General features: G+C 35.2%; 1 protein-coding gene across 4 annotated transcripts in view; it reads left to right on the top strand.

Moving 5' to 3' along the window:
* Positions 1 to 12,286, top strand: part of Tomosyn (syntaxin-binding protein tomosyn) — a 376,266-nt gene that overhangs the window by 329,660 nt on the left and 34,320 nt on the right. For 2 of the 4 annotated variants that reach the window (XM_071593448.1, XM_071593439.1), the window contains exons 14-15: positions 345 to 1,026; positions 8,045 to 8,161. In XM_071593448.1, the coding sequence (XP_071449549.1) occupies positions 345 to 1,026; positions 8,045 to 8,161 (799 nt within the window). Of the gene's footprint in view, positions 1 to 344; positions 1,027 to 4,323; positions 4,427 to 8,044; positions 8,162 to 12,286 lie in introns of all 4 variants that reach the window. The other 2 variants (XM_071593464.1, XM_071593456.1) reach the window with 2 other exon arrangements.

Raw genomic sequence — 12,286 nt, 5'->3', positions numbered from 1 at the left:
AGAAGTGAATAATAAATCTTTGGCATGTTCATTATTACCAACATTTTTACAATACCTCTGATGAAGTAGTTTTCACTCTTGAAATCTGTTTTTTTTATTTAAAACAAAATTATTAAAATATACCATATTACTGATTCTCATTATGCTGACATAAATATTATTTCGTTTATTTTATATTATTATTTTTTCTGTTGACATGTAGTGTTCTTTTTATTCTTCCTCCGGCACAGAATCTTGTTAATCCTCATTTTACATCCTTCCTTTTTTTATTTTTCAAATACCTTTCCTTCCTTATCCCACACTTTAATCCCTTCCGTGACCCATTTGGTTTCCAATGGCAACAGGATTCATCCAAGGTGACTGCCCAAGGATTGGCACCCGTTCAAACTACCCTGTCGATAAGCCCTTCCCCTCCTAGCATTTCTCCAAATCCATCTGGGAGCAAGGATTCCCTGCTAGAATCAGAGGGTGAGAGAGAAGAAGCCAAAAGTGTGGAGGAGGCAACTGTTTCATCATATACTAGTACAGGAGCAAAAGGTGAAGATGACAGCAGTGTGGATGAGGATGTAGAGGAGGCAATTGAGGAAGCAGTAGAGGCACTGCCAGAAAACATGCCTCGCACTGGTAGGAGACACTCATGGAAAGGTTTCAGTTTGAAGAAGAGGATTAAAGATAAATTCTCCTCTGACCGCATGCTGCAGCGTCGGCAGTCATCTGTGGCAACATTCTATCCATTGGTTTCCGAGGCTCCTCTACCCAATGTCCCAACCTGTCTTGTGACACCATCTGGCCCATGTGAGGGTGCTTCAAAGCCCAGTAGGCCTGCTGACCTGATTCTCCCCAATGACCCTCCTCCCTCCCGACCCCCGCGATCCAGGGGCAGTCGCCATGGAAGCAACCCATCTGAAATTGCATCCCTTAAGCCGAAAGAGAGCACCGTCAGATGTCAGCTGCAGCCACCATCTCAACACAATCCCTCGCAACAACATGGATCTAATCCCCTGGGGAATCTGTTTCGGAGGTTCAGTAAGTCTGTGCTCCCCGAAATCTTGCTGTTGAATTTCTGGTGGCTGATGATTGGAGTATGATGGATCCTTTGACTCTCCCTGTACTGAAGCCTGTTCGTAAAGTCTCCTCTTCATGGATGTCTTGTTAACTTAATACCTCCAATATAAACCAGTTCAATTGATACCATAGTCGAGCCTTAAATATTTCAGTTTTATAAAGAGGTTTAAAATTAATATCATTAGTAAGCATTTTGGACTACAAGTTTAAATATTTTTCATTCCAAAAAGCATGGTTGAAAAATTATTTCACTGCAATAATTCAGCCAAGAGAGAAGAAGCTTCATAAAAGTTAATACTTACTATTTAATCTGTCAATGAAGTCAACAATTAAAAAAACTGAAGACTATTCCATATGGTGGATTTAAAAAATTCAAGTGGAATATCACTCTTTCCTGTAAAGCCTGACTTTGCGTGTTCAAGATTGTTTGATAGTAACAATCAGTTGAAGTTTCATTGCATGTTTAGTTAGCTTGACCTTTATTCGTTGTGAATAAAATTGTGAATAATGTTATTTGTTAGTTAGCCTTTTTCAATACTCAATATGATAAGTCTTTTACTGCATTTCGGTGTTGGACTATTGAGTTTGTTTTTCCAAAAATTTCCGAGTTATTGTGTGTTTATTAAAAATTTTCTTTCTAAAATTCTGCAGGTAGGTTTTTGTGTAGTATTTGCATCACTGTGCTCATTTTTTACTCAAAATCTTGGCATCTTTTTGAGTCTTTCTTTTTGTAGGTGTTTGATGTTTTCTGCTGGATCTGTATGTTGAACTCGAAAGTTCTTCCCAGAATTATTGTAACCATATCTGCCTGTTGAGATTGACTTGATCTAATGTACCTGTCCTTGACAACAAGTTCTTCATCATGTTCCCCTCCAAATTTTCTCTGGACTTGCATTTTCTTTTTCTTACATCACTTCTTGTACTGAGAACCAAATTCTTCTACCTGACATTTATGTCCTCTGTCCTGAAATTGATTCAACTTGATGATTTTGTTTCAAAAGAAACAGTTATATCAGATTGCCAATTATCAGCAAACTCTGAACTCTTGTCATACAGGTATTATCCTGTATTATGTGTGGATGGGTGTTTTTTAAATGATGTCTGTAGGAAAATAGGAAGGGATTAGGGAACAAATATAGATGGCTAAAATTGCATTATTTCATTGTCAGTAGCTTTAATGGCGTTTACATTTTTAAGCCAGCAAAGAGCTCTGTTAAGTGACTTCCAGTTCGTTCTCTTTCATTTGCTATAAAATAAGTGCTTTATTATGTGTGTCATTAACTTCATCCATGAAAATTGTATTTGTATTCCATTTCCTATGTCTGCCTACCTTCTTGAAATTACTGTAATTCATCTCAGATTGGTTGCTTACAATTTTATGTTATCAATATTGTATTGTGATTGGGTTTATGTTCTGATAAATTATTACCATTATTGTTTCCTAAAATGGGTCTTCCCTCTTCCTCCCCTTTTCATTTCTTTATGCTTTTTGTTTTGTGTTCAAGTTTTTTTGTTACTTATGCTTATTTGGGAAACGCTTTATATGTTTGTGTTTTGGTTAACAAAAATATGTGTGTTATATCCTAACCTTTGGTAATTTCCTGTCAACCAACGCTATATTTCATGTCAAAACTCATTGTTAATGAGGTGATTATCTTGTTATTTTCATTATTAACTATGCAATTTGGATGACATTTCACCAGTGCACACATTATATCTACCTTTATGCATTATCCAATAACATATAATCTTCTTATTTCCAGGTATTTCTTTTCATATCTCTGGTTTTGGTTTTTTGATGGGCAATCATTGACCAATAGCTCAAGACAACTAGTAACTTCAATGTGACCTCTTACAACTTTTAGTTCAATGTAAATTTACTCTTTAATCACCTTTGGTTTTATCTGTAACTTTTGATTTAATTCCTTTTCACTCTTTCTCACTGCTTCTTATTTCCTTTCAAGGACTGTGATGGGGGCCATAGCTGCCTAAAATACCTATTTCGTATCCATGTTTTTGGTAAATACAATTTTCATGAATCTATATAGTTTCTTTTAAATAACATATGCAAGGTTTGGTTGATTGAAGATGGGAACCAGACCTGCCTTTTTCTCCTCATGTCAAGGAGATTAAGAATTCATGAGAAATGTAATTAATTTTCAGCTGCTATTTATTTTGAGCAATTGGTCAAAAACTCACGATGAGGAGGAGTACAATTTCTAAATATATTTCATACACTTCCAAAATTAAAGTCACTACAGCATATGGCTTAGGAAAATGTCACACAATAATAATGATTTCTGCAAACTGCCATGTATTTCATAAACATTCTTAATAAGATGCTTTGAATAAAAAAATATAAATTTTCTTTGAATTCCAATAAACACCGTGATATTTTCAAATTGTATTTAACCCTTGCAGTTGTGCCTTACGTGGGTATCATGCCTTGGAAGTGGTATTGTACTACATCACTCTGTAGAAGCATGTGTTTGTAATGAATATATCCTTGTCTGTAAATTCCAGTTTAGGAGGATTGGACTCTAGATTATTGTCAGCATTTATAGATGCTGGGCTGTAACAACTAATTCTGTGTTTCATAAGTATAGGTAATAGTTATAGGAAACATCTTACCTTATTTTTTTCATCTTAGCAACTTTGGTGATCATTGTGATGAAGTTGTCAGAACTCCTGTAAGTGCTAGTACATAATTCCATGCCATTTCAAACATCTTCATATTTCATCAAGTAATCAAACATGTTTGTTTTCTTGACCAAGTTATTTCCCAGAAATCACCATGTTCACTAATTTATAGATTTAAAAAGTGTTTTGCCATGTCAAAATGTAACTTTGGCATCATTCCTAATCAAGTTGATTCCTCATATGTATACTCATCATTACCATATACAGAATGTCTCACCAATAAATATCAAATATGAAGTGGAGGTAATTAGTTTCCCTGCTTAATATTTCTCACTGAAGCATTGCTATATTAGGGAGACCCAGAACTTGGTGTTTATATTTAATTCAACATCCTGGAGAGTATCCAAGGGAAACATATCATTTAAATAGCATACTTAATTCTTCAGAGTTGTCATTCGCAACCTGAGTGTACATAGAACACGCAAAATGCACCAATATTTATAAATGCTGGCTGCTTGTATACTAACCAAGCCGTCCACTTTCCCCCTCTCACACCTATCTCTGTCCTCTTTCAATTCCAACAAACCTTTTCCCACCTTTCCTCTAACCATTCTGTAGATAAATGGTCTCTGTGTGTCTTCGACTGCGGGCAAACAGAACATAAGTGGCAGCACAAGCTCCCCGCGCAGGCCTGAAGCCGTCAAGCGGTCAAAGTCGCAAGGTACCCGGAAACAGCTTCAGAAGTGTCTGAGCATAGCATCATCATCGTTGGAGGAAGGGTGGGGGTGTGTGACGGTGGCTGGTGGGGGGGGAGGAGGGGCTGGAGGAATGGGTGTTGGGGGGGGAAGCTCTGGCAGTGGTGTCGCCTTCATCGCTGGTGGCTTGAATCGTGCTACCCCGACATCCCTATCCCAGGATTCACGCTCGCCTAATCTCCTAGTAGCTCGGCAGTATTGCAGTTTTGGTAGTATTATCTATGCCCTGGTCTCATGTTCTTATGAATCTGACCCTCGTGCAGTTGTCTGGGAATATCCCTGAGTAGCGTGATGTATATTGATATTTTAATGGTTTTGATTTGTACGTTTATCCCTCTGCATGTGTGGGCTTTCTATGACTGAGGTTTGATGTTAATGTGACTCATAAAAATTTACATCTCTGTTGTTAATGTAATGTCCAAAGTCAGGAGTTTCTGTTATTCAGTCTTTAAAATAGTGCACTTTAATCAAGAAATTTGTGGGACCAGGACAAAATATGGTGAAATGCTTTATCGGATGGTGTTTCTCAATCTATGATACATGAACTGCTTATTGCTTAATATGCAATTATGGAGTCCCCCTTTGATTAACTGTGTATGTAACATTGTCTGTTAGACTCCAATTTTCAGATTTAATTAGTTGTTCAGAAATGCTTATGGAGAGAAGATCTTGTTCTCCGGTGTATACTTATAAAAATTATCACCAACTATTTTTTAGTGCACAGAGGAGTTTTGGTATGAGAAACACTTGAACAAAGTTTAAGTAGATACTTGGTTTTCACAATCACTCTAGAAAAACTGGTGTACAAATAGCCTAGTCAAAATACGTTTTATAGCAGTATATTTTTTAATTATAGATAACACTAGATATCACCTAACACTATGTGGTGATAATTAGCAAATAAGTCACCTCTATGTCTAATAAAGCTATTCATTTTACTCAGATTATTTGGGCCTCTCCCTCAGCTTATACTCCAAACGAAGAACAATTGCTTCTCGTAAAATTTATTTATCCATTTCATATATCTGCAAATAATATAGTGTAACCACTAGTAGGCATATGTTCTTCTGCACTTCATAGAGCTTTAGCTATGAAGTACCAACAGTTGCACATTAAAATTTGCAATTTTGTCCATTACATATTTAGGGCTATTTACTACACGCCTGTTTTTCCTCCAAGATTTTGTTTCCAATCTTATATCAACATGCAAAACTTAGTCAGAGAGAGGAATGTGCGTATCAATTAAAGACATGCAAATTCCATAGCCTAACATTTGCAGAGGGATACCATTCAAAACCTCTCAGCCTACCCTCAAAATATGAACAGCTGCCTGATGCAAAATACTGAAATTTTTATGACTTCATATGATTAACATACATGCATTGCAAAATGTAGCTTAGATTAGCTTAGATGTGTCTGTTGCACAAGGCAGTGACTAAGCAGTACAGGCCACTTGATAATTTAGACCTTAAAAATGACCCTAAATCATGATTAAATTTTTAATGAAACAGTTTGCGTTTGTAAGGTATTTATTTGTCAATTGTCTCATGTGGAGAATTCTGTGACATTCTCTTGATTCTCATTCTTATCTTGCTCTATCTTTCATGGTTTGTCACTGTAGCACAGTCTGTAAGTGATTGGTGAGGCTCTCTTCTTTTTGGCACATCTATTTTTACAACTTCCTCTCACAGTCATTGTGTCTTAAGCATGAACCAAGAAGTTCCTAGGCGGTGGATGTATTACTATCCAAAACTGTTCTCTCCAGCTGAACTTTCCTTAAAACTCCTGTCCTCGCCTCCCAGATCACATTGCTTTATAGGAAATCTGATTATATAATAATTTCTTGTCTGCTTTACATATTTATTGTGGATCAAGTCTGGTTATATACGCTATATCATTCCATTCCATTAATTGATCTACATTTTTTTGGGATCACTGTATTCCTTTACATTCTGTTGATGAAGTTTTTTTCTCCCATATTTTTCTATCTTCTTCAAAGAAACTGATTTAACCATTGTCGAATGGTACTCAAATTTATTGTTCATTTGACTCATTATCATTTAATTTCTCAGATAATGTTTATATTTGTTGATTAGTTCAGCATTCAGAAATATCTGTCATGACCACAAAAAATTATTTTGGCTTAAATTAAATTAAACTCTGTATTTTCCTTTCAAAAGAGGCATTTCATCCATCAGCATGACATAAATTCATTTTTTTTCCTGACAGGTCTCTGAGGTTGAGCCATGAATATGGGTTATCGAATACATTGAGTCATTTTTTTTACTGCCAGAGATATGGCCAGGAAAGCCTTTTTCTCCCCTTCCAACACCTATTTGGGCCCAAACAAAGGACTGCCACAACTTTCACTCTCTCCTCCAAGCAACACTTCCCATAGCCTCATTTATTCTCCTTTTCTTGTTTCTATTACTCTTTTTCTCAATCTATCTCTGTCTTGCATGGCCTTACCAAATCAAGTGATTCCAATGCACGAGGTAAAATAGCCTACCAGGTGCTTCACTTGATTTGAATAATGCATCTTTTGTAATTTTGTATTTATCTGTTTTCAATTTCTTTCTCATGGTCAGCTCTTACTGTGCTTTCATTCATTTAACTCCTGATGAGATTAATGGTGATATTTTTTTATTTGTGCAGTTGGATAATATGTTATTATGGGCATATATTTTGTATATCTTTATATTTTTTCTATGTCATCAATATGAATTAATTAAAAAATGCTTTAAACAAATATGCTGTTTGCCCGTGGTCATTACTGCTTGACCTGCTATAGCGATGCTTGTTTCTCTCTGGTATGTGAGATAATTTTTCACCTGATATGAAATTTTATTCACTGTGTTCACTATGCATTGAAGCTGAAGCTGTATATTTTCTAAACAATGTAGACACCTAACCATTGAGCAATGTGATGTTCTGCTTGCATGGGATTATATCTTTGCTGAAGGGAAATGACAGAAATTTCCATCTCTCACTTCTTAGCAGATAATGCAAATGTTCTTGTATGATGAATGGTGTCTTGTGAGCATTGCTTTTTCATAATGCAGATGTGGATGGAGTAGTCTTTCATGCATCAATAGAGTTTTACCATAAGTGACTGCTGGAGAATTCAAAATAATATGAAATGATGCAGCCTAAAGATAGTTGTTGAGCTTACATATCCATGGAACAAAGATTTAACAATTCATAGTTGCTTCATTACTTGGAAAATATATTCTTATAATTAACACTTTTGAGCAGTAAGCTCTGCTTTGTAGATCATTACATCGTTACAAGGACAACATTTTTGAAAATTTTATGAGGAAGTAGAAAATATAGTATTATGGGCTGGTATTTATTGCTTGTTCTACCTTCCATTTAAATCATCTTGATACATTAAAAAAAATATTTATTTTTGACTCAGCATTAATAGATAAAAACCATTTTCAAACATAAATTAATATCCCTACCTTGCATAATGTGTTTGCTTTTGGCTAGAAATATGCATGTGTTGCTTTTCATAATTGAATGCTTTTAAATTAATGGGATTACAATCAAGCCACTTATTCTGATCTTTCCTTTTTTTATAGACAAACTTGACAGTTCATTTTCAAGGTCTAGGAGCTCTAGTATGTCCAGTTTAGAAAACATTAGCTCAGAAGCTATACAGTGCCTAGTCTTTGCTGATTCCTACACAAAAAAATCAGGTATGTGCTCGGCGTAACTTAAAGATATATTTTACAATGATATAAATAATATTATATTTTATTTGCTTTATATTTCCTTCTAAACTTGTGAATGTGCATCAATGAAGTCTAGTCCAATGGTCTTCTATCCAAAGCACCACCATTCATTATGCTATGTTAGCTAAAAAGTTTCCTTTCAGTGTATTGATATTTAGTTCAAGTAATTATCGGAGTAGAACAATAGTTAAGGATACATTTATGTATTACAGCTTTTACTGATTATGCAATCATTGATGTATGAAAACATTCCACTTTTTTCCCTAAAATGTGTGGCATTGTTTATTGCTAAGTTAAGAGGCAACAAAACAACAATAAGGTTGCAAGCGAAAACTGGCATCAAAAGCCCTGAGTTGTTGGGAACAGCACGATCACTGGTGACTTTTCTGGTGTAACCAGGCGAGTGTGGTTATTTGTGAACTGTGCTTCACCTCACACTAAACGGAAGGGGATAAAAAACCACTGTGTGAAAAAGTACTGCAGCAAGGACTTTACTTGCAAGCAATTATTCATTTCTAAATTCCACTTCTTTTAAAGTCGGTGCTGACTTGTCAATCATCAATGAATTGAAAGTAAAGGAATCCTCGCCAAATTGAGTTACAGCATCCAGAATTAACACATCGATATTAATAAAGGCAAAAAACCATACCATTGGCCAGGGAAATAGAGTCATCTCCCATGATCGGGGTGAACTCAGTTTGTCACTCGAGTCTGTATCATGTATTTCTACTGAGTCCTTACGACTCAGAGGTAGACCCATGTGGTTAAGAGATACATGAGTAGAGCAAGATCAATTCCTGCATGACCACAGCACATTAATAAACAAGATTATAAGATCGTTAGTGCACACTAAGAAATTCAGTGCATCCACAACAAAGTGCCGATAATGAATTCCATATTGAGTGAATACGGCATTTCGACCCTCAGCATAAGAGATCGCTGGTGTAAAAGTGAAGAAATCCAATTTTTTAGGTTTTGAGGGATACACAGTGGCCAATTTTATTTGTCGCACAGAATACAAAAATGGAGGCATGTCTATTTTTTTGAGAAACAAGTGTTCATTTAAGGCCTCTTTATTAAAAAAGTGATTTCTAAAGAAAGATGTATAGAAATTGCAGCAATCAAGTTAACAAAAATTCAGAATATGGAAAACCTGACAAGGTTGTGTTTATACCGATCCCCTGTAGGTGATGTCAACGTTTTCTTTGTAAAATTTGAGCAGTTGTTAAGAAGTGTCAGGGAAAAAAGTAAGGGTCTAATATGTGGTGATTTAAAGATTGATAAATCTTCACAAATTGATTTGTTCACTAAACTTAATGAAATTCTATCCTAAACTTAATGAAATTCTATCCTAAACTTAATGAAATCCTAACCAGAGAGACTGCAACCTCTTCCAGATGTATCCACCTTGTTGTCACTAATCTCCGCTTAAGTGAAAATGATCACTCAAAGGTTGTCGACTTTGCCATTTTTGACCATTATGCACAAGTGGTATTTATCCCAAAGTCATAGGAGGTGGTGTTTAAGAAATATCAAAGGTATTCCCTAATCAATAGTGTTTATTCTTTCCATGAGCAATTGTGTAAGATTTCATGGGATACCTTTGGCAATTTAAAGTGTGTACAAGAAGTGTACATTTATTTTATAAAGAGTGTAAAACTCATCTTTGAAGAATGCTTTCCTAGAAGAATAGTTCATGTGAAAGCCTATAGTAAAAATAAGTCCTGGGTGACAGATGAGGTGAGAGCAGCCAGCTGTGATTTTAGGGAATTATGTGAATTTTAAAAAGGTCAGGATGATCCAGGCTTCATTAACAACTTCCAGAGCTATAAAAAAGGGTGTAATTCTTTACTGCTTCATGTAAGGAAACCATATTATTACAAAGCCATCAGCCAAACTCAGAATATCACTACATCATGGCAAGTACTTAATAATGTGACCAGGGAAAGGTACATAAGAAAGGAACTTTAGCATTAAAAAATGGGGAGGAGGCCTATCGAAAACAAGTAGCAGAGTTTGCAATTAGCTACCTAACTAATGTTCTTCTGAATTTGCAAAATGGAATAAAGAGTAACGATGTTTTTTCCAGCATATGACATCTTCCACGGTCCTCTTTTCTGCGACAGCGGATGAGGTCTTAATGTGCATCATGAGTCTTAAAAGTAAATCATCAGTCGTAATCGATGATAACCCTACTTTGATTTTTAAAAATTCTCTAAGGCAATAAGCAAACCCTTAACATTTATAATAAATTAGTCCTTCACAAATGGCAAGTTTCCAGACTATCTAAAGATAGCAAAGATAAAACTTATTCATTAAAAAGGGGATGATATTAACAATTTCCAACCAGTGTCCTCATTGGCTAACATTTTTAAAATCTTTGAGCCCGTAATGAGAGACAGGCTTATGAAATAAATCATTAAAAATAAAATTTTAATTATGGAACAATTTGGATTCACTATCACTAATGATACTCTTGCAAGTTTTCTAAGATATAATGACTTCTTAGGACTCAAAGGAATATTCTGTTGGTGTGTTCAATGATCTTTCATGTGCATTCGATACTGTGGACTGTGAAATTCTTCTGAGTAAATGTGAATGAAATGGGATCAGGATAATTGCCCATAAATAGCTTAGATCATATTTGAAGGACAGGAAACAGATGGTGAAGGTTTTTGATATTAAGGTCCATAATATTATGATAAATCACTTATCTCCCTTAGAAACAATGTGTCAGGGTACCAGAAGGTAGCATTCTTGGGCCATTTTTATTTCTACAGATATCTTACGAATAACAACATAGTTCGGTATGCAGATGATACAACCTTGGCAATGAGCCACAAGGCCTCTAAATTGTTGTAAGCTAAACTTGATAGCTCATTATTTCTCTTGGTAAAATAGTTTCACATTAATAAACTGTCTGTAAGTGTGCTGAAAATAAATTATATTTGATTTAAAAAAAGAAGGGAAGTGCCTCAGTTGGACCCTATCTTAAAAGGCCAATCCGTAGAAAGGGTACACAGCACGAAGTTTTTAGGTTTGTCTATGGATGAGTCCTTATACTGGGGGATCCATACCAATGGCCTACATTCCACTTTGGTAAAAAGTGGATTTATTCTACAAAATCATACAAACATTGTACATATAAATAACTAAAAATGGTTTACTGTGGCAAATTTCAGTCACATGCCATGGAATTATTTTCTGGAAAGCATCACCGGGATTCCTTAGAGTTTTTATAAGGTAAAAAAGATGTATCAGGTATATAGCAAAAATACCCTCATGGTAAATTTGCAAACCTTATTTTAAAGAATTAAAAAGTCTAACTTTACCTTGTCTGTATATTTCTTACTTATTTATGTATGTGTAGGATAATATGAAAAACTAATCACCAATGCTCAAGTACATGGGCTTAATACTCAACAGAGCATTGGTGTACATTATTCTGCCACTCTTCTGCTATGAAGAAGAGTCCCTTTCATGTGGCTATCAAAATTTTCAACTATCCACCACCAGGCATAAAATCTGCTCCCTCTATGGGTACAATCAAGAAATATCTCAAGCATTTTCTGGTTTATTAATGCTATTATAGTGTGAAAGAGTTTCGGGAGTCATCGGCACACTGAAGCAGCTAATAGTCAGTTCTCTGATTTGTCCTATATTTTACTTTGTAAAGTCCTGAGACCAATAAATATTATTATTGCTGTCTCTTCGTTAATTTGCTGGGACATTTTGCGGTTCAATTTTAACTACTGACTTCTATACTGCTTTACAATGTTATCCAAGGGCTATTCGTCTATTCCATTAGGAATTTATAATATGTTTCAGACACTATGTATGACTTTCAAAGCTTCCCACTTGTTACATTGATATGATGTTAGTCCCCTTTGTGCAATTTGTCTGCATTGAGTTCTTTTGAAACATTTATATTTGGATAGACATGGCCCATGTCTATCCTATACTATAGGATTCTTAGCTATGATTCATGTAACATTTTTAATGCCCATGTTTCAAAGCGCAGCCATACTAGATCTTTTGAGTTTCTCTCGAATCTTCTTAATTTTTTAAATATTTGAGAGTTTTAACTTT

The sequence above is a fragment of the Hetaerina americana genome, unplaced genomic scaffold (genome assembly GCF_022747635.1).
Source record: "Hetaerina americana unplaced genomic scaffold, ioHetAmer1.1.p SCAF_1, whole genome shotgun sequence".
Lineage (NCBI taxonomy): Eukaryota > Metazoa > Arthropoda > Insecta > Odonata > Calopterygidae > Hetaerina > Hetaerina americana.
This window is presented reverse-complemented; position numbering and strand designations above follow the sequence as displayed.